Source organism: Vipera berus (assembly GCF_964194415.1).
Source record: "Vipera berus genome assembly, chromosome: 1".
Classification (NCBI taxonomy): Eukaryota; Metazoa; Chordata; class Lepidosauria; order Squamata; family Viperidae; genus Vipera; species Vipera berus.
This window is the reverse complement of record NC_138202.1, coordinates 184,475,736-184,499,395: the sequence shown is the minus strand read 5'-3', so window position 1 is coordinate 184,499,395 and position 23,660 is coordinate 184,475,736. Positions and strand designations below refer to the sequence as shown.

The 23,660-nt window shown below is 44.5% G+C and overlaps 1 protein-coding gene across 6 annotated transcripts in view; it reads left to right on the top strand.

The window, feature by feature from the left end:
• FN1 (fibronectin 1) overlaps positions 1 to 23,660 on the top strand; it is a 162,893-nt gene that overhangs the window by 38,255 nt on the left and 100,978 nt on the right. For all 6 annotated transcript variants that reach the window (XM_081313321.1, XM_081313320.1, XM_081313319.1 and 3 more), the window contains exon 13: positions 18,758 to 18,895. In XM_081313321.1, coding sequence (XP_081169447.1) covers positions 18,758 to 18,895 — 138 coding nt within the window. The remainder of the gene's footprint in view (positions 1 to 18,757; positions 18,896 to 23,660) is intronic.

Below are 23,660 nucleotides of genomic sequence, written 5' to 3'. Positions count from 1 at the left end.
AACAGCACAGCCTCCACCGCGATATCACTGGTGTTGGCCTGAATGACAAAAGGTTTTCCTTGGTCTAGATCAGGGGTGTCAAACTCAATTTCATTGAGGGCCGCATCAGCATTGCGGTTGCCCTTAGGGGGCCGGGTGGGTGTGGCCTTGGTGGGCGTGGCGTACTGGGTGGGCATGGCTAGAGTGCGTATGGCCTACTGGGTGGGCATGGCCAGCTCTACATCGTTCACATCAAGGGTGCCTAGGGGGGCCTGGGCAGGAGTGGGACAGATCTGAGGGTCTCTGGCAGAAGGAGGGTCTCTGGATCAGGGCCAAGGCAGTGGGGGCCGTTCCCTCACTGTTTCCAGGATGGCTTCGCGGGCCACATGAAACCACTTCGTGGGCCGGATCTGGCCCCCGGGCCTTGTGTTTGACATGTCTGGTCTAGATGTTTTAGCACTGGCTCGGCAGAGAAAAGTCTCTTTTTGAATGCTGCCTATCATTCCATAGTCCATTTCAAGGGTTAGCAGGGTTTTGGTTTGTCCCCTCCTTTGTTTTTTTTGCAAGTTGGTGATGGGTAGCACTATTTGAGCAAATGAGGGAATGAGCTGCTGGTAAAACTTAGCAAATCCCAGGAAGCTTTGCAGTTGTTTTCTGGTCCAGGGAGGTGCCCACTCCAGCACCGTCTGCACCTTCTCTGGATCCATCTCAACCCCCTTGTGGGAGATCTGATAGCCCAGGTAGTTGATTTTTTCTTTGTGAAACTCAACATTTGGATAATTTGGCATACAATTTGGCTGCAAGGACTTTTTTCAGTACGGCTCTGACCAGCTTTACATGGTCCGCTTTTGTTTCTGTGTTAATAAGAATGTCATCAAGGTACACTAGAACCTCCTTGTACAAATGTTCATGGAGCACCTCGTTTATTAGCTGCATGAACACTGCTGATGTTCCTTGCAGGCCAAAGGGCAGTACTTTGAACTGGAAACAGCCTAGCAGGCAGTTGAAAGCAGTTTTCCATTTGTTCCCTCCCTTGATTCTGATGCGGTAATAAGCCTCCCGCAAGTCTAATTTTTTTTTAAAAAAAAAAACTTTGGCCAGGTGGGCTAACATGTCCGTCATGAGGGGGAGGGGGTACACATTTTCCATGCATACTACGTTTAATCCCCTATAATCAACACAGACAGAAAGAGATATTCTCTTGGAATAAAATGGGGGCTGCCACCTAGGTGAGGCTGGTTAGATGAACCCCTGGGCTAGATTTTTATCAATGAAAGCATGCAGTTCATCTAGCTCCCTTGGGTTCATTGAGTAAAGTTTGGGCTTAACTTGGTCCTTGGAACAATCTCAATAGTTGGTGGGGAGGGAGTTCATCTGACCCACGCTCGCTTAAACACATCTCTCAGGTCTTGGTATTCTTTTGTTATACCTGGCATTTGCTCTCCTCTTGCAGTTGCCATTGCTTCCCGCTGAGGACCCCCTGGTGGAGGGGTGCAATGCTCAGAAACCTGTGGGTTTTTCCCCCTCCCTGGGAATTTCAAGAGCCCTTTCTTCTAGTCCACCTGTGAGTTCCATTTCTTTAGCAAGGCCAACCCTAGGATGAGGGGTCTTTTCATTCCCAGGGGTACTGTGAAGCTTAAAGTCTCAGAGTGGGCTCCCATTTTCATCCCCAGGGTTACAGTGGCGAAAGTAGCCAGGATGCCTCCTGCAGCTGATCCATGTAGTTGGCAGAAGGCGATGGGGTGTTTTTAGCCTTCTCAAGTGGATCCCCAACTTCTCCACTAAAGTGGGGCTAACCAAGCATCTGGTACACCCCAAGTCTAGCAGGACTTTTAGGGAAATGCTTTTCCCAGCATCAGGGAGGTGTAATTCTATGGGTATAGTCACAGGCATGAGCGGCCCACTTACCAAGGGCTCGTCCTCATTGTCAATGTCCGAGAACCCTTGGTGTTCCTCTGGTGTGGTCAGAGTTCCCTCCCTCCATTTGGGTGAAGCGTCGAACTCCATGATCTCAGTGCTGTTCAGGGCCGTCTCCTTCACTCATGGCTGTGGTTTGGTGGTTTTCCTGCTTGGTGCTTGCTCTCTCTTCTTGGCTGGGATTCTTGGTCTGCATTTGGCTGCTTGATGGCCTTCCTTCCAGCACTTCAAGCAGGCAGTGAAACGTACCAGCTGGGATTGAGGTCTGGGTGCTTTCCTCTTCCTCTCTGGGGGCAAGCTTTTCCAAACTGTTGGAGTGCTACTTATTATGGGCTTGGTTGATTTTGGCTTCCTCAGCTAGCATACACCAGTTGAGGTGTGCAGCCCCCTCCCCTTGCAATACAGGTATTGTACATTGATGTTCAGGCCATCCTTGAAACAGCTCATGAGGATGTCCTCCAGCCAGTAGAGCTGACAGGCCAGATCCTGAAATTCCTTGGTGTACTTGGCTACTGGCCAACCCCCCTGTCTCACCATTTTACTGCAATCTTGAGTTTTGCGATTGGCCAGTGGGTCTTTAAAGAGCCATCTTATGGCTGTCATGAAGTGGTTGAAATTGCACAGCTCTGGGCATTTGCATTGTGCAGGATCACCATCCACCTGGTGGCAATGCCTTCCAGTGCCAGGGTGGCTACCTGACTTTGCCCCCCTCGGGGATCTCATAGCCGTACTCCTGCATGTAGGTGAGGACATGGGCTTGGAAGAACCTGCATTGCTGGGGGTTTCCGTCAAATTTCACTCCGAGGTGGGGTGTTTTGTGTTCGCATTGGTGACCACCCATCTCCAGCTCTCCGAGCATTCGCTCTCCTGGAGCCCCCTGGCATTGGGGTCCTGGCGGCAGCAGCTGCTGCTTCATCCAAAGCTTCGCCCATGCCTGCTGTGGTGCTTGGGGGAGAAGTTCTCCCTCCCATTTGCGGTTCAGTCTCATTGGTTATCTCCTCTCATTGCTCTGGTTTGAGCTCTTGCTTTTAGGTCTTGAAATGCTTCCATCATGAAACACATCACTTGATTCATGAGGGCATCAGCAGGGGCAGATTCCTCATTTTTGTCAAGTGCCTCTAACTCTTTTTTCCATCCATGTTGTCAGCTGCCTCAGGTGAGGGTGACTCCCTTCATCCTCCTCTCCCAGTCTTCCTTCTTCCCCACGCCAAGAGACCAACTTGGTTTTGAGGATGCTCCAGGCTGGCAGCTTTTTCCATCTCTTTGATGGGGCTTGCACTGGGGTGAGTTTTGGCATCATCTTCCCCCCAGCGCTTCACTTTTTCTTGGTCTCTACCTTGGTTAGACATCTCTTGCACAGTCCCCATGGTAGGGCAGGTATTTCTCCAGGTTGTCCTTTATGCAGATTCTGCCTAATGTAGGGACCTGCCCCAGCTGTCCCCTCAGGAAAGCACAGTTCAGGAAATAGGCATTGTTTCAAAGAGGCTCTTTTACTGAGAGAAAGTGATTGCAGAGAAAAAATTGCCATTCAATTTCTTCAGCTCCACCCCAATACCAAAGTCCATCAGGAGCCAATCCGCTGGTCTGAAGGTTTTGTGAGAACTTTGAGCTGAAAGGCCTCATTCTTCCTAGGCGGTAGGAATCTAAACAGATGGCCCGGCGGGTATTCCTCCTCCCTAATTCCTATCTAGATACATCAAAGCAAAAGTAGAAACAATGCAGGAAATGCAGAAACAGCCTCAATCCACAATAATGTGTACTCCTCCTCTCCTTCCTGATGGCAGCGTTCTGAAGGGACGTGACACAGGCATTCTCAGGGTTAAACTGGGTGGTAGATGTTAAGTGAATAGCTGTTTTCCAAGCTGGCCTACAGGATTTCAATCTTGTGATGGGCTGCACATTGTCCTGGTAAATAGGGAGGGCCTTGTTGTTTAACATTCTTGACCATAGCCAGATGAGCTTATTGTCTTCTAATGTGCAGCAGTGTGATATTGCTAAGTACTGATAGCCAGTGCACAGGAGTGGGATGCAATGTAACAGACATGATACACATTGTCTGGTGGACATTGACCATTTGGGTGTGGATACAATATTCAGCTGTGGAATAAACCAAAGCCAAGGCTGTTGTCTGTGGGATGTTAGTATCAGCACTCCAAGATGTTCCAGCCAGTCTGTTCAGTAAATAATTGTAGCTTTTCAGTTTTGCACCTGCTTTTCCCAGGTGTTTTCAGAAAGTTAGTGATCTGTCCAGTGTACTTTGTTACAGTTATTACATTATAAAATATGATTCTGGAACTTCACTGAAGACTGGTAATTTGTGTACCTGTTGCTGAGGTGGAATGTAGCTATTTCTGTTTTTTGTTAGGCTTGCTTGGAGGCACCGTTTTTGAAGTCATTGAGCTTCTGGAGATCTTGAGAAAGGATATCCTCTTCAAAGAACATAGAATAATAGGATTGGGAGGGACCTTGGAGGTCTTCTATTCCAAGCCCCTGCCCGTGGCAGGTGATCCTATACCATTCCAGACTTTCTTTGAGCTTGGTGGGATGAATACACATGATCATAGAAAGAATAAAAGAACAGAATAGAGTTGGAAGGGATGCCGGAAGTCCTCTAGTCCAACCCTCCACCCAAACAAGAGACCCAATACCATTTCAGACAAATGGTTGTCCAGTCTCTTCTTAAAATCCTTGAAAACAGCTTCAGGAAGGTCATGGATATACAAATTTAAAAGAGCAGGGAAGAGCACTGATCCTTGTGGTAGTCCATTATTCAACTTACAATACGTGCTTCTATTGAATTTTGTGGAAACATGAAATAACCCATTAGTCAACATGTTGTCAGTCAAGGCAATGGTGTTATGACAAGTTACAACCTTGATTAGTTTGAGACGTCCTTCTCTCCAGACAGAGGTCAAGAAAAATGGAGGTATTTTTCATTTTCCTTTGGAATCCATTTTCTAGATAGGAAATTAGTTGATCGCTACAATCACATTTTGGGCAAAATCCATCTTGTTCTACTTGGATTACAGTTTCTATTGCTAGGACTATTCTGCTTGACACAAGTTTTTCTAAAAGTTTGTAGGTGACACAGAGAAGAGCAATTGGCTTGTAACTTTGGGGAAGGTTTGGATCCTTCCCTGGTTTCAAAATTGCAGTAATTCTGGTCTTCCTGAATATAGGAGGTAGCCATCCTGAGTATAGCATAGAACTAAAAAAGAAGCAAGCCAACATTTAGTTGCTGGCCCACAGTTCTTTAGCAGTTCAGGTACATGCCATCAAATATGGCAGCTTTATGGTTTTGTAAAGAATCCAGCCCCCTCTGCACTTTTTTTCTGGTGTGAATGGGCGGGAGCATAAAGCAAGTGTTGGAACAGCATCCTTCAGTGGTCTAGAATCAGATGTAATCTAATTTCCTAAGAATAAAATTGCTATCTTTTTAGTAAAAAATGCCCATAAACTTTCCTCTTTTGAGTCCCTTTCCCCTTTTTTGTTACTTTGTATTTTGTCTTTTTAAAAATTTAATAAAGTTGTTTTAAAAATATCCATAAACTGGTTCAACAATAAAATGATATATTTGATTTCTGAGCTTTTAATATGTCCACAACAAGCCCTCAGACTACCACTAGTGTTTTGTGACTGTATAATTTCAACTACATATTGGTCAGCCCAGATTAGACTAGTATGTTGTTTGAACCTGGTCCGTGTTCTTAGCCTGTGTCAACCAGAAAACTGAATTGAGGAAACTATGTTCAGATAATATATTATCATAGATACCAAGTTTTTTTTTCTTATTTAAAATATTAGCAGGTCTAACTGTGAGATTTTAAAAGCCCAAAATTTGATACTCACAACTCAAAGACAAGTCTGGTTAACAAAGGCAAAAATGTATTGAAAAGAAAATTGAAAATAAAAAAAAAGCGTTTGAGCTTGTAGTCATTTTATGTGAGCTAGAGGGCGATAGAATTAATAGTTTATTGTTTTTAGCATATGGATGTTTATGATTGTTCTTTGTTTTTATACCTTGTACTTAGCTCTGGGAAGTGGGGGGGGAGGGGGAATGGGGGGGAGGGATAGGGAGGGTTAGGTAGGGGTGGGGGGAGGGGGGATTGTTAAAGATAAAATGTACTGTAAAACTTTTCAATAAAAAAAAAGCGTTTGCAAACGCGGCCTCTTAGACCCTTCCCAATTTGGATTGGGTTCAAAGAGTACACTGAGCAAGTTTCAAAGCAGGCATTTTATACTCTTTCATGATACAAGCCATTCCTAAGAAGCTTAAGTCATTCTTTGAAGTTGTTTCCTATTTCTAAAGGGGTCCTTCTGACCATTTCCATCTATCGGTTATGATCTTATCTAGATCTTATCTCGTTTCCTTGTAATTTCCACCTTGGTTGTAATTTCCACCTTGGTTGTAATTTCCACCTTGGGCCAATGTTTCTGTCTCTCAGAAGCTTTTTAACATTTCAAAAGAACTTTGTTGATTACCATTTGTGAGTTCTCTGTCTGAGCAGGAAATAGATTACCCCACATCTTAGTGTTACATTTGATACAATTCATTGGTGTTGGTGTTACATTTTATACAATTTATAAAAGAATAACCTTTATTTATTTTCCTTTATAACCATTACATTAAGCCATTATTGTAGCCATGGTTGGTTGAATAAAACATTACAGGTTGTAGGTTCACACACTGTATCCTTTGAAGGAATATCTAATACTGTATTAGTTTAGCTTGTATGAATCCACTCAGCATGGAATACAGACAATGTTTATGGTTTGCAGACCATATTTAATCATGTTTTTTCAAATCTAATTTTCTAAGTTTGCAGGAGCATAAATCAAACACACAGGCTATATTTGTATAACACATTAGGCTTACACAGTTAACTAATTTCTCATTCAGTGCATTGTGCAAACTAGTGATAAAGACAGAACTCTTAAATAGTTCTTTCTCAAGATTAGATCTCATTTCCATCCCCTTCATCTATATTCCATGATTAATTTATCCTGCAGTTCTCAGTTTTTAAAGCAGGATCATTACTTGGGCTGAAAATCATATTATTAAATTGGATATCCTTCTTTCAAATGTATTCTGGCAAATGTATTCCTAAGAACTTGTTGACCATTCCTTGCCTGATCTCAACAAAAAATTTTTTTCCTTAGCTGTTTGCTGCATTTGTCACACTAATTTTTATCATTCCCCTTTCATGCCTGGTAAGATAAGAAGGGTGTAAATTGGAGTAGAGCAACTAAGATGATCCAAGGCCTGGAGACTAAAACATGAAGAACAGCTGCAGGACTTGGGTTTGGCTAGTCTAAAGAAAAGAAGAAATAGGGGAGACATGATAGCAGTATTTCAGTATTTGAGGGGCTGCCACAAAGAAGAGGGGGTCATGTTATTCACCAAAGCACCAGAGGGCAGGACAAGAAACAATGGTTGAAAACTGATCAAAGAGAGAAGCAACCTGGAATTAAGGAGAAACTTCCTGACAGTAAGAACAATTAACCGGTAGAACAGCTTGCCTTCAGAAATCGTGGGTGCTCCATCACTGGAGGTTTTTAAGACAGTCACTTGTCTGAGATGGTATAGGTCAGTGATGGCAAATATTTTAGAGACTGAGTGCCCAAACTGCAACCCAAAACCCACTTATGTACCGTTGGGTGTCGGGTGGGCATGGCCCAATGGGTGGGCGTGGCCCATTGGGTGGGCATGACTGCGGTGCTCACGGCAGACTGGGTGGGCATGTCCGGGGTGGGCATGGCCACTGATGTTGCTTGTGGGGAGGGGCGCCTGTGGGGGCCAGACAGGGTTGGGGGAGATCCAGGGGGTCTCCGGTAGGTGGGACAGTGAGCAGGAGGCTCGTCCTGTGGGGTGAGGCAAGGCAGAGGGCAGAGGTGCCATTGCTGCAGGGCAAGGCGAGGCAGGAGCCAGAGTGCCTGCTGTCTGACACCATCAGCTCCCGCACATAGCGCATGGGGGCCAACTGTGTCCATCATCAGCCACAGCCTGCCGGCCCCTCGGTTTTGGCGCAACGTGGCTGTTTTCCACCTCGCGCGTCACACCTAATGCAGCTGCCATGAGCCGCAGAACAAGCCGGGTGGAGGTAAGGAACCGGTATACTGGTTTCTTGCCACCGCCTGGCTTGTTCTGCAGCCCTAGGCAGGAGGCAGCTAACGGCCGGTTTCGTGCATTGCGGCTGTTTGCCTCTGGCCGTGGCCATTTGCCGCCTTGCACGTTGCACCCAATGCTACTGCAATGAGGCCCCGGAACAAGTTGGGCAGAGGTAAGGAACTGGTATACCAGTTTCTTACCACTGCCCAGCTTGTTCCGCAGCCTCATGGCAGTGGCATTGGGCAGGAGGTGACAAACAGCCAGTTTTGGCGTGACGCAGCTGTTTGCCACCTTGCGTATTGCGCCCAATGCTGCTGCAAATGCGGTTTGGCTGAAAGCGGCTGTGGAACAAGTGGGGCAGGTTTCCCCCTCACCTTCCCATTCAGCTACAGCTTTGGTGGCTCTGTAGGCAGAGCTGTGAAGTTCTCTTTCAGAGTGGGGTAGATAAGGAAAGAAATCCTCATTCCCCCAGAAATTGCCTTTCTTTCCTTACATGACTTCCAGTCCCGTGCCGTTGCTCCTTCGCAATCCGCCACCGCCATGTGCAAGGAAACAAAAAGTTTTTTGGGGGGGGGGAAAGGTCAATCAATTCCAACTTCGCAATCTTTCTGAGGCCACTTTCTGCTCAGACTCATTACTCTTGCCAATGGCCCGACTGCCCAGCGCTCTCCCTCCCCAAGTCTCTGGTGCTCCCCCTGCTGCTTTGGTCGGCCTGGTGGCCCCCATCTCAATACCCTGCACACTGCTGCCCAGCACAGCCAACCTGGAGCTTCAGGAGTTGGCCTGGCATGAGAAGGGCACGTGCCCCACCTTCCGCCACCATGCAGAGTAAGGTTGCTGGGCCTGCCCCTGCCCAGATGCCCTCGCCTCCCCCAAGCGTTTTTTTTACTAACCTGCCTTTCAGCTGCATTCAGTTTCTCCATTCACTTTTCAGCCTTCGCCGTGTGTTTGTGGGACTATTGGAAAAAGAAAAGTTCTATCAGACTTTCTACCTTCTTGAGATCTCGCGAGAAGTTAGAAAGTCTTTTGGAACTTTTTTCCCCCCCGATAGTCCCACAAACATGTGGCGAAGGCTGAGAAACAAACGGAGAAATGGAATGCAGCTGAAAGGCAGGTTAGTAAAAAAAAAATGCTTTGGGGAGGCAAGGGCACCTGGGTGGGGGTGGCCCGGCAACCTTACCCTGTGCGGCTTTGGCAGGTGTCTGGAAAGGGGGGGGGGAAGCAACTGGTCCACTACCATGCTAGTGCCGCTGCGTTGCTTCTCCACCACATGCACAGGCCCTGCCCCACCCACCCCGCACGGAGCACTCTGCTCCCGCCGCTCACCCCCACCCTCACACGGCACCTTCTTTCCAGCTCCGACGCGTCATTTCCTCCACTGCTGTGTGGGACTAAAAATAAAGTTCAATCAATCAATTCCAACTTTGCAAGATCTTTTTTTTTCTGCGAGAAGTTGAAATTGATTGATTGAATCTTTTTTTTTGCACACAGCGGAGGCCTAACGCGAAAACGTTTTATAAAACCCAGCTGAATACCTAGGGCTGGGGCGACGGTGTGCATGCCCAGACTCGCCACCACGATTATAGTTTCTCCTGCTTGAGGGCTGGACTTGAAGACCTCCAAGGTCCCTTCCAGATTCTATTCTATTCTATTCTATTCTATTCTATTCTATTCTATTCTATTCTATTCTATTCTATTCTATTCTATTCTATTCTATTCTATTCTATTCTATTCTATTCTATTCTATTCTATTCTATTCTATTCTATTCTATTCTATTCTATTCTATTCTATTCTATTCTATTCTCCTTAGGATAGGATGAAGAGACATGTTAAGAACAAGGCTAAGTGAGGTGGAGCTTTGAGTACCACTTCATTTGGGAACTTGCTGTGAATTCCCACACTTTGCTGGGACTAAACGAATACCAGTTGGAAGGGACCCTAGTCCAACCCCCTACCCAAGCAGGAGACCCTGCCTATACTATTTCAGATAAATGGCTGTCCAATCTCTTCTTAAAAACCTCCAGTGACGGAGCACCCATAGTTTCTGGAGGCAAGCTGTTCCATTCTCACTGTCAGGAAATTTCTCCTTATTCTCTGCTTGATAAGTTTTCATCCATTGCTTCTCAGGTGCTTTGGAAAAAAGGTTGACCCCCCCCTTCTTTGTGGCAGCCCCTCAAATATTAGAACACTGCTATCATGTCACCCTTAATCCTTCTTTAAAACAGAGTGACATATCAAATTTATGAATATTGACTATATCATTTTAGGCTGCAGATTAGGATTAAACATGTCTGAATGTTCTCCTTGAAGCTGTTTATCTTTGGGGGGTGGTGGTGGTTTCTGGAATTTAAAAAGATCCAGATTTCACTAGGTTAGCTTCTTAGATGCCGGAAACTTTAAATAGGTCAGTGTTTAACTACGCAGTCAATTTGCTTCCTACTGAATGGACACAACTCCAGTTAGAACCATATCAAGTGAGTCTGCATAAGGCATTGTTTAGGATTTAAAACATATGTAAACAGCCATTTTTCCACCTTGTGCAGGAAGTACTGACACAAATTAAGACAAAAACTTTGAATCAATTCCTTGGCAAAGCTTTTCTCTTAATTACAGGAAGGAATGTCAAGAAGCTCCATAACTGCAGGCTTTTTATAGCCTGTCCCCTTCTTTCCCAGCACCTCAAAGCTGTTCAACTGCCTATTGAACTAATAGAAGTCTCTGGAATGCAGTGCCTTCCTTCTCTCCCAGCCACTGTCAAGGCCAGACCTGGGGTGGGGAATTGGAAGCAACTTTTGCTTTGCCAATGGCTGTACTGCTGAAAATGCCAGATCAAGGCATTTTTAAAATTACAGAGTTACTTTCTGAGAGTCCTTCCATCTGCTGTTGATTAGATTATCTGGTTCACCTACTCATTAGTGGTATGTTTAACGATGGTTTATTGAGTGAACCACAATAGTTTATTTCACCCATTGCACTAAAATGGAAACTGATTTATAATAGCAATAGTTTCTATGGAAAACAGATCTGGGTTGCAAAAACCAGGATGGCCTAATGACGCAATTTCTGACTTTTTTCTGCAGTTTTGCAGCAGTAAGCCCAACCATTGTGCTTCTATAACATCTTAATATAATGGTAGGGAGATATTTTTCAACCTATTTCCCTTTTTAGCTTTTAATCTGAGATATTGAGGAATCAATAAAATTATGAGGAAATTTATATATACAAAAGTATACAGAGCAGGATGATGAGTTTATGATTTTTTATGAATTTATAAGTTTTTCTCTTCTTTTCCGAAGAAGATTTCTTTGTTTAGTGCATTTCTTTGTTTAGTGCATAAGATTGATGCACCACATCCAGGTGCATTGCAAATAATGCACTATAAGTCACTACATTGCATTACATTCTTAAATTATATTTTTTGTTCTGGTGTGGTATTTTGTCTAAATTAGAATATTTTGTATGATGAGGTTTTATGAGCTGTTTGTTTGACATAAATATGTTCTGCAGTGTCTTTGGCTGAGAATTACAGTTGCAAGAAAAAGTATGTGAACCCTTTGGGAGTTTTGCATGAATTGGCCATAAAATGCGCTCTAAACATCATGTAAGTCACAACAATAGAAAAACACAGTCTGCTTAAAATAATACTACACAAACATTAGCTGTTGTCATGTTTTAATTGAACATAAGATGGAAACATTCACAGTGCAGGGTGGAATAAGTATGTGAACCCCTAGCCTAATGACTTCTCCAAGAGCTAATTGGAGCCAGGAGTGAGCCAACCTTGACTCCAATCAGTGTGATGATATTGGATGTGTTGCTGACAGCTGTCCTGCCCTTTAGAAACACACCTGTTTTGGGTTTACTGGTCTCAAGAAGCACTGTCTGATGCGAACCATGCCTCGCAGAAAAGAGCTCTCAGAAGACCTACGATCAAGAATTGTTGACTTGCATGAAGCTGGAAAGGGTTACAAAAGTATCTCCAAAAGCCTTGATGTTCATGTGTCCACGGTGAGACAGCCTGTCTACAAATGGAGAAAGTTTAGCACTGTTGCTACTCTCCCTAGGCATGGTCGTCCTGTAAAAATGACTGCAAGAGCACAACGCATAATGCTTAATTGTTTTTATTGAATACAAATTGAATACAAAAAAACCCCGCTCCCTCCCCGACCCGCCAGGGAGTGTCTCCCAAAGCGCAGCGTCTGGCAGCCGGGAGTCTGTCGGCCTGATCGCTGGCGAGCTGGCCCGTGGCTGGGGCCGGGGCCCAGGAACCGGGAGCCAGGTGTGGGTGGGGGAAGGAAAGCCAGGCGCGGGCTTCTGCGGCTGGTTGCGAGGCCGGATGCGGGCGTCTGCCGGATCACCGGTGAGTGGTCTCAAGGCCCTGCTGAATGTCGGGCCTGCCGGGCCCGACATGCCGCCCCCTCTACCCAGGGTCCTCCTGCAGGGGTAGAAGACAACTGCCGGGAGAGATAGCGGGTAGCAGGGTGCGCTCTGCTTATGCTCAGATGCCGCTTGGGTGAGGGTGAGGGGCTTCCTGCCGCTCCTGGGGGCTGGCGTTTGCAAGGGGGAGGGGAAGGGGCTTAGAGGCTCTTGGGGGTGGGAAGGGAGAGTCACATTGGAGGGGGGACTGGACTAAGGAGGCTTGAAGTTGCTTTGCACGAACGGGGACGCTCGATTGATTTATGTACTATTTTCCGGCATATAAGACGACTGGGCGTATAAGACGACCCCCCAACTTTTGAGAAGATTTTCATGGGTTAAAAAGTCGTCTTATACGCTGGAAAATACAGTATCCTTTTTATATGTGCTTGACCTTGATCTCTAATTTGTTTTACCAAATTTTCATCAATCATCGAGAAACCAACTTTCTGGTCCTCTTTCCATCTTGCCTGTAGTTGCCCATACTGAAACCAAGTTTGTACAATCTTTTCTTTTAAAATATTATATGGCTTTAATTGCCATACATTCCTTTCTAAACTTAAGATTTCCTTATATGTAGTCTCATCATGTTTAAATCCCACATTTATATTTTCTATTGCATGTTTAGGTATTGCCCAAATTGGTATCTTATAATTTAACTTATGTCTATACTTTTTCCAAACTCGCAACAGAGCATACCTTAAAATATGTATCTTAAACACATTATCCACCTTCTTATCATACAATAAATATGCATGCCAACCAAATAACAAATCATGACCCTCAAGATTTAATAATCTCCCTTGTGTTAAATTAAACCAGTCACTTATTAATGACAAAGCAGCAGTTTCATAATATAATTTAAAATTAGGCATTTTAAGACCGCCTCTTTCACGCGTATCTTGCATTATCTTAAATTTAACTCGTGGCTTTTCCCCTGCCCAAACAAATTTATTAATTCCTTTTTGCCATTTCTCCAAATTTAAATCCTTTTTAAGTATAGGTATCATTTGAAACAAAAATAAAAATTTTGACAAAACATTCATTTTCACTGCTGCAATTCTTCCCAATAAAGTTTAGCTCTTCTAAAACAGCCTTTTGTGATACAGTCATATTCTTAGACAATATTTTAGTTTTTTGTATGTTTATCTTAAATCCAGAAACTTTCCCATATAACATTATTATCTCCATCAATTCTACAACTGAATAATCCGGCTGAGTTACTGTAATAACCAGGTCGTCCACAAACGCCCTCAATCTATAATCCTTATCTCTTATTTGGATTCCCCTGATTTTATTCGAATCTCGTATTTTAATCAGTAATATTTCCAATGTTAAAACAAATAATAAAGGTGACAGCGGACACCCCTGCCTTGTACCCTTTTCAATATTACATGGTTCTGTCAAACTGTTATTTACTATTATACGGGCTGTTTGATTTTGATATATTGCCCTAATAGGTTGTAAATTTTTCCCCCCAAATTCCATTTTCTCTAATACTTTCATCAAAAATTGCCAATCCAATTGATCAAAGGCTTTTTCAGCATCCAAAAAGATCAGTGCTGCGGGGATCTGATTATTTCTTTCCAAAAATTCCAGTAGATCTACAATGTGTCTCACATTATTCTTCATTTGTCTACCACTTATAAATCCAGTTTGATCACTATGAATCACTTGTTGCATTACCTTCATTAATCTGTTAGCTAAGATTTTTGCAAATATCTTATAATCAGTATTTAAAAGCGATATTGGTCTGTAGTTTTTGGCTTGGGTGGCATCCTGATCTTCCTTTGGGATCAACGAAATAAAAGCAGTTTTCCACGATGGAGGTACCCCTCCTCCCAATTGAATTTTCTTAAACAGTTCCCTTAAAGATTCCACCATTTCTAACTGTAAATTTTTATAGTAAACGGTGGTCAAACCGTCAGTTCCCGGTGCTCTACCCACTTTTAATTGTTTAATTGCTAGAAAAATTTCTTCATCAGTTATCAATTGATTCATCCCTTCCTTTTGTTCTTGTGTAAGAACAGGAATATTGGCTTTTATCAAATATTCATCTATATCTACATCTCTAATCTTATCTCTAGCATACAACTTAGAATAAAAATCAACAAAAGTCTTTTTAATAAGATTCTGCTGATACACTACTTTACCCTTATGTTCTATTCTATCTATATTACAAGCTCTTTGCTTCTTCCTTAACAAGTAAGCTAACCATCTACCCGGTTTATTAGCATTACAAAAAGTGTTATGTCTAGCATACCGTAAGTTAGTTGCCATTTGATCTGCCATTAACGTATCAAACTGACCCCTTAATAAAGTAATTACCTCTTTGATCTTCCCATCAGATGGATTCAGAATTAAAGCCTTTTCTTTTTTCTTAATTTATCCTCTAATTCTTTCCTCTTAAATTCCAGTTTACGTCTATGTTTATTATTCAAATATATTAATACACCTCTCATATAAGCTTTACTTGCATCCCAAACCATCTCAATAGAAGTACCTTTATGCATATTAATTTTAAAAAATTCATCTGTTTTTTACACTCTTCCACATTTTCCTGGTATCTAAACAAATTTTCATTTAAACGCCAAGACCGTCTATCTCCACTATCTTTTTCTATCTCCAACCATACTGGACTATGATCAGATATAGTTCTTGGACAAATCTTGATCTTCTTAATCCTAGGAAAAATATCATTAGTAATTAATAAAAAATCAATCCTGGAGAAAGATTGATGCCTGTCGGAGAAAAAAGTAAAGTCTTTTTCTTGCAAGTTCCTTTCTCTCCAAACATCTCTCAATTCCAAGTCATCCTTCATCTCAAAAAAAGATTTAGGCAGTTTAGCATGACTTGGTGTGCTTTTAAAAAGGCCTCCCTTGTCCATTTGTACATCCAAGACGCCATTCCAATCTCCCATAAAAATACAAGATTTATAATCCCACTGAATAATCTTGCTGTGTAGTAAATTGTAAAAATCTCCTTGCTGTTGATTAGGAGCGTACAGTCCAACCAAAAGCGTTTTCTTGCCTTCTATTGATAATTCAATTATAACATATCTTCCTTGTTTGTCTGCTTCAATTAAACTCACTGTTAAAGTATTCTTAACATAAATAACAACTCCATTTTTCTTATCAGGCACAGAAGCAATAAACTGTGTGCCCAACCTAAAGTTTACCAAGTAGTTTTGATCAGCCGCTCGAATATGTGTTTCCTGTAAGCAAATAATATCGTTTTTAAATTGCTTTAGATATTGAAATACTTTCTTATGTGGTGAATTTAGACCATTAACATTCCAGGTTAGAAGCTTTGTCGCCATCTTTTGCGACCTGAAGCTTTTGGAGCACCTCTTCCAAAATCACCTGCACTCTCTTTGGCCTCGCTCCTCCCACTGCTTCACTGTAAGTAGGTTTTTGAGATGCCATCATAACTCTGCTGTTCTTGCTCTTGTCTCATTCGTCTAGCTGCAGTGCGTGTTATTCTTTGGTCTCTGACCTCCTCCGTTGATACTGAAATCTGATCCACTCCTGTAACTTTCTGGAATTCTCCATCTTTCAGCTGCGTGACTCCTTCAGCACCTTGTGTACTCTCACTTTGTGGTTGACGCTCTCCTTCACCATTCTTCCTTTTGGATTCCAGAAGTGGTATGGGGACTGCCTTCAAAATGTTGGCATAAAAATCATGTGCCTGTAACTGTGAGAAGACGATATCTCGTGCCTGCATACATCACCACCATACCTACTGGGATCTCCCATCTGAACTGGATATCCCATCTTTTTAATTCTTCTGCCAAAAAAGCAAACTCTTTCCTTCTCCTTAAAATTCTTGGAGGGATCTCTTTTAAAATTAAAACGTCTTGCTCTGCAACTGCAAATTTGCTATTATAAAAGGCTTGAATAACCTCATTTCTAATTGCTCTCTTTGTAAAATAAACCACCACATCTCTAGGTAGTTTCTTTTGTCTTGCAATCCAGGAATTAACACGAAATATTTTATCTATATCCACCATAATATCTTCTGCTGAGTGCCCCAAAACCTCTTCCAGGCCTTCTGAAACTACTTTTTTCAAATTTTCCTTAGGGTCTTCCTTCATCCCTCTAATTCTCACAGCAAATTCCATCTCTCTATGCTGAACCAATAATAAATCGTCGTCAATCTTTTCCATCACCGTTTCAGCATCCGTCATGTTAGCATCTAATCTCACACTATTTTGGCTAAGTTCTTCCACTCTCTCATCCAAATGTTCAATACAAACAGCCATGCCTTGAAGTGCAAGTAAGATGTCTGCCCTTATTTCTGTGTTCTTCTCCTCAATAAGTTCAGCTAATTGTTGAGATTACTTTTTCAAAGCCTCTTGCAAAACATCCTGCAGATCTTTTATTGTCAAGGCTGGTGCAGGTGCAGGTGCCGGGTGGGCATTAAAGCCTGTAATGAAGATTGCTGAACTGGCGAGGCCCCCGTGCTTCTAGGAACTTTAGATGATTTGGCAGCCATTTTCACCCACTTAATTCTGTTGCACACTTTCACTTTTAAAAGTCTCCACAAAATCTACTGAGTTAAAGTTTATATACTTGCTCTGACAACATTCTCCTGTACAGCTCTGCCTGCATCCAAGTAATCCAAAGTTCACTCTCACTGGTAGGGATGGTTGCTGCATCCTGCTCTGCTCCAAAGCCCTGGAGCAGAGGCGTCCCGAAGTCCAGAGCAAACTCAGGCTTCGGGGGGGCTCAATCCTTCAACCACCAGAGTTTCAACTCTGGCGGTCTGGGAGAGCTCTACCCCTGCCTGGGCGCTCACCCCCTCCTCTTCTCCTGAGGAGCGGGTTTCTGAGCTGCCAAACAGCTGATCGTCGCTGTTTTTGGCAGCTCTACGGAAACAACGGGGCTGACAGCCGAAATGGCTGCCGGCAACGGAGCCTTGCCACCCGGAAGTCAACGCATAATGCTTAATGAGGTAAAGAAGAATCCTAGAGTGTCAGCTAAAGACCTACAGAAATCTCTGGCACATGCTAACATTTTTGTTGACACATCTACAATAAGGAAAACATTAAACAAGAATGGAGTACATGGGAGGACACCACGGAGGAAGCCATTGCTGTCCAAAAAAAATATTGCAGCACGTTTGAAGTTTGCAAAAGAGCACCTGGATGTTCCACAGCACTACTGGCAAAATATACTGTGGACAGATGAAACCAAAATCGAGTTGTTTGGGAAAAACACACAACACTATGTGTGGAGAAAAAAAGGCACACCAACATCAAAACCTCATCCCCACTGTAAAACATGGCAGAGGGAGCATCATGGTTTGGGGCTGCTTTGGTGCCTCAGGGCCTGGATGGATTGTTGTCATTGATGGGAAAATGAATTCCAGAGTTTATCAGGACATTTTGCAGGAAAACGTATGACCATCTGTCCGCCAACTGAAGCTCCGCAGAGGATGGGTGATGCAACAGGACAATGACCCAAAGCATACAAATAATTCAACAAAACAATGGCTTCAACAGAACAGAATATGCCTTCTGGAGTGGCCCAGTCAGAGTCCTGACCTCAACCCGATTGAAATGCTGTGGCATGACCTTAAGAGAGCGATTCACACCAGACATCCCAAGAATATTGCTACACTGAAACAGTTTTGTGCAGAGGAGTGGTCCAAAATTACTCCAGATCGTTGTGCAGGTTTGATCTGCAACTACAGGAAACGTTTGGTTGAGGTTATTGCTGCCAAAGGAGGGTCAACCAGTTATTAAGTCCAAAGGTTCACATACTTTTTCCACCCTGCACTGTGAATGTTTCCATCTTATGTTCAATTACAACATGACAACAGCTAATGTTTGTGTAGTATTATTTTAAGCAGACTGTGTTTTTCTATTGTTGTGACTTACATGACGTTTAGAGCGCATTTTATGGCCAATTCATGCAAAACATGTAATCCTAAAGGGTTCACATACTTTTTCTTGCAACTGTATATCCAAAATACATCAGACTACATATGGCAGTTGTACATTAGGCAATATACTTTAATGCAATATTTCCTTGGGCGTTGGGATATATTCTTTTTTTTCCTCCCTGTTATCCTACATATTAAATCTGGAGCAAACAATCACATTGAAACTTAAGTCTGTTATATTAACTTGAAGGGGTTTTTTTATGAGGAAAGATTCTTGCTGAGTCTGTTCTGTTCAAGTCACAAAATAGAGTAACTCACACAATATTTTCTTTCAATAAGTTCAAAAGTAACTGATTGGGATCAAATTTATATGGAAATTTCAGCAGCCATCCAAAGATCTGCTTATTCTCTAAGCCAGCAGAAATAACTGTTTGGTGTTCCACTTTCAGACCAGTGTCAAGATTCAGAAAGTCAGACCTTTTACCAGATTGGGGATTCATGGGAGAAGCATGCCCATGGAGTGAGATATCAGTGCTACTGTTATGGCCGGGGTATTGGAGAATGGCACTGCCAGCCTTTGAACACAGGTAAGAATCCAAATCTATGAGAGAGACCACATGACTTATTTTCACATGACTTGTGGTATGCTTTCTGAGTACCTTATAATATGACTTTTAAATCACCATTTTAAGTAAAGAGAAAAAAAATCAGAAGTCATTGAGTCAAACATAAAGATCTCATAATTACATAATTGGCTGTGCTAATCAGATGTATGACCACTGTCAAAGAACTTGATGTTTCCACTGTGTCCATATGTCCATATAACAGTCTATCCATTGCCCTGTGTTCTTTAAAATTCTCATGCTTTTGTTCGTGACGAACTCTACATATTTTCCTCTCTTCCCTTTTCTTTTGACATATTCACTCTACTTCAAATATTTGTTTTGCAGTTTGAGCCTCTTTCATTCTCCTTATGTGGCCCAACCAGCTCAATGTAACTTATTTGTACTGGTCAATCACTTTTGTACTTAGTCCACATTCAGTCAGCATTCTTGAATTAATTCTTTAATTAATTAAATTTAATTAATCTTTCTTGATCATTTTTGCATGTATTTTTACACAGATGCCTATTACACTGAACTATTGTTTCTCTTTTGACACATACAACTCTCATTTTTATTTAACAATGTGGGCAGAAACAAACTCATATGAAATCATTTCCACTTCTTTCTACAAACGTAACACCATGTACTACTGATACTTTTTAGCATCATTTGCAAATTTCTCCATCCATTTCCCCATCTTTAGTAACTTGCAGTTGTTTCTTATCAGACAGCTGCTTTGAGCTTTGATACATTAATTTTCAGACCATTCTCCTTATTGCATCTAACATTTGCTGCAAATCATTTAGGTTCTCAGCCAACAATAGCATAGAATCAGCAGCATTACTTATATGTTTATCCATAAATATATATTTAAAAACAAGAGGACATCACACCTTCTTGTCTCACCTCCTGATCAATTTTGAATCATTGTTGAACTATTCACACTTGCTTTCCTTCCCTCCTATATTGTTTTAATTACATTTAGCAATCAACCTTTAACTTAATATTCATCCAGAATGTTCTGTAATTCAAACCTATCGTATGCTTTCTCTGAATTAACAAATGTAAGATACATTCTGTTTTGCACATTTAATATGTTTCTCAGTAATCTGAAAAGTAAAATTCAAATCTGTGTTGTACTTCCCTAGTGTTGCTTGTTATCACATCTCATACCCTTTAAGTCAGAAATCTGCCAGACATGGACTTGATGGCAAGGCGTTGCCGGAGGCAGCCATTCTTCGGCTGTCAGCCTCGCGGCTCCGTAGAGCCACCGAAAACAGCGCCGATCAGCTGTTTCGGTGGCTCGGAAGCCCCCTCCTCAGGAGAAGAGGAGTGGGTGAGCGCCCAGGTAGGGGTAGAGCTCTCCGGGGCCGCCAGAACTTAACGTTTTGGCGGCTGAAGGATTGAGCCCCCCCGAAGCCTGGGCATGCTCCGGACTGCGAGGCGCCTCTGCTCCGGGTTTTTTGGAGCAGAACAGGGCATTCGCAACCATCCCTGCTAGCAAGGAAGAACTTTTGAGAACGAGGACGCAGGCAGAGCGATGCAGGAGATTTTGGTGAAGATGGTGTTTTGATCTTTAACTCAATGGACTTTGCTGAGCTCGTAAGTGGAAGTGCGTAGCTAACAATAGTGGGTGAAAATGGCGGCTATATCTTCTTAAGTTCCTGCTCTGGTGCAGCAGTCTTCGTTGAAAACTTTATTGTCCCCTGCACCCATATCTGCATCAGCTCTTACAGTAAAAGATTTGCAGAATGTGCTGCAAGAGACTATGGAAAAGCAAATGCAACAATTTGCTGAGATAATGGACAAAAAGTTGGAGGAGAAGTTAACAGAAAAACTAGCTAAGGTTATGGATGAAAAGATTACAGAGAAATTAACAGAACTGATCTCAAACCTCGTCCGGAGAGCAGGAGATTCAAGCAACCGAGACGAAAGCTGAGTTTCCAAAACGGTTTAATAAGCAAAAGCAAACGATCTTCAAACGGAACAAAGCCAGCGTTGGCTGCTACCCGCATCCAACGCTGTTAAATACTCATTGCCTGTAGACACCCACGCCCCACCCAGCCGCACCCTCATCCGCCCCTCCCCTATTTAACTCCCGTTTTCTGCCAAACACCTTCCTTTGCAACCCGCCCTGCCACCCGGCACCCTCTCTCTCCCAGGTGAGTCTTCCCGCGAACGCCCTTCCCATCGCCGCCAGTCACCACCCCCACCCCCGTCCCTGCTCCCGGCACCTTCCCTTCTGTGGCGAACACACCTCCGCCCTGCTGCTTGGCCCCCTCGCAAAGCTAGCAAGCCCCCAGTCCTTCCTTGTTGTGAACGGGCTCCGCTGCCGAGGGCCCCGCCCGCCAGCGCTGCAGGGGCCGAGACACCATCTGGATTGGGCCCTTGGTCCTGCGAGGCCACCGTAGCCGGCAGGACGAAGCTGAGGCTAGGACCCTGCGAGGCCACCGTAGCTAGCAGGGCGGGGCCGGGTTGCACGACGCGCGTGCAGGCCATCGGGGCTTCAGCCGGCTCGGCGGTCGTGCGTGGAGGCCGATGGTGCTGCCGCAGCTGAGGGGCGTTCTCCCGACCCGAGCTGATAGGCATTCCCTCGAATCGAGAAGAAGAGGAAACCGGCGCCGGTGAGTGTCGAGCCCGCGGGGCGCGACATGCCGCCCCTCCTACCAGGGCCCCTCCTGCAGGGGAAGACACAAGAGGTAAGTGATCGTCCACCCTATCCGCGGTGTCCCCCCGTCCTCCCCTGGGCTTACCGGGATGCAATCGGTGAAATGCCCGCACCAACCGAGGAGCATGCACATCAGCCTCCCCCACCCACGTCGCCTCCTCCACAGGATATCCCTTCCACTTGATTAGGTACTGGACACCCCCCCTACGAACCCTGGAGTCAAGGATCTCTTGGACTTCATAATGGTCGCCATGGATGGGCCCAGGCCCACCCTCTCCCACCGCCGTTGCGCCTGAGGTGGCAGGCTTCAGTAGGCTACTGTGGAACACTGGGTGAAGTTTGCCCAGGATCTTCGGTAGTTGCAGCCGTACTGTCACGGGGTTAATTACCTGTACCACCCGGAATGGTCCGATGTATTTGGGCCCTAGCTTTTTACAGGGAACCTGGCCACGCAGATACTTAGAAGACAGGTAGACCAGGTCCCCCACCTTCGGGACTGCGAACGCTTTTCGCTTCTTATCAGCCTGCTCCTTATTCGTTATCGCAGCCCGCTCCAACGCTTTTTTCACTGCACCCCAGGCCCCCTCAATCTGCCTCATCCATTCCTGTGGCTGACAGGGATCCTCGTGCCCCGGGCTGCATTCGGGGATGGGGACAAAATCGTTACCCATAACCACTTTGAAAGGGGAAAACCCCGTACTGCTATGTACAGCGTTGTTATACGCTACTTCCGCAAACGCTAAAAGATCCACCCAGTTGGTTTGCTGGTACGATACGTAGCAACGTAGATATCGCTCAACGGCAGCATTGGCCCGTTCTGCTGTGCCATTGGTGCTAGGGTGGTACGCCGTACTGAGTCCTTGGGTTGACCCGATGAATTTAACAAATTCTTTCCAGAAACGTGCCGTAAACTGAACTCCTCTGTCCGAAATGATACGGCGTGGCACTCCATGTAGACGGTAGATGTGGGTTACAAAGAGCCAAGCCAATCGACGTGCTGAGGGCAACCCTTTACAGGGAATAAAGTGGGCCTGCTTAGAAAATAAGTCTACCACCGTCCAAATAACGTTATGGCCCTTACTGTCGGGTAACTCAACAATGAAATCCATGGCTATATCCTGCCATGGACGAGTAGGATCAGCCACCCTCTGTAGGAGGCCCAAAGGTTTTCCCACCATAGGTTTTGTGGTGGCACAAATGTGGCATCGCCGTACATAGTCCTCCACCGTTTTTGCCATGTGCGGCCACCAAAATTGCCAACGTGCCAAATGCAGGGTCTTCAGAAACCCATAGTGTCCAGCTTGCTTGGTGTCGTGGCACCGAAACAGCACTCGCTCCCTCAAAGGGGCTGGTACATAAAGTCGGGTCCCATGCCAGGCTAAGCCATCACGCATGGCAACGAATTCTGGGTGGGCCTGTAGCCAGGCATCCCCCTGAAGGGCCTTCCGAAGCTCTTCACAGAACTCGTCCTGTGCTGCTAGAGCGGTGTCCCCTTCCTGATCTGGACCTCCGGTAGGCACAAGCGCTTGTACAACGTCCTTCCTCTTCCCTTCAAACTGTGGCATACGTGACAGCGCGTCCGCCAGGAAGTTCCTCCCCCCCGGAACATATTTCAATGTGAAGCGGAACCGACGGAAGTACAGTGCCCACCGTACATGCTTGGGGGACAGCCGTCGGGGTGTCTGCAATGCCATCAGATTCTTATGATCCGTCCACACCTCAAACGGGTGGACAGCCCCCTCCAAATGATGTCGCCACAGTTCTAATGCCCAGCGGACCGCAAAAGCCTCCTTCTCCCATATTGCCCAGGCACGTTCTGCAGGAGACAATTTTTTAGACGCATAAGTGCATGGTTGAAGCACCCCATCGTTGTTTCGTTGGAGAAGGACGGCTCCGAGGGCAACATCGCTTGCGTCGGCTTGGACCACGAAAGGCAGGGCAGGGTTTGGGTGTCGTAAGATTGGTTCTTTAGCAAAAAGAGCTTTTAACGTATCAAAAGCTCGTTGGCACTCTGCAGTCCACCCCACCCGTAATCCAGGACGTGGTCGTACGGTTAGTTGTCGTGTGCGAAGTAGGTCC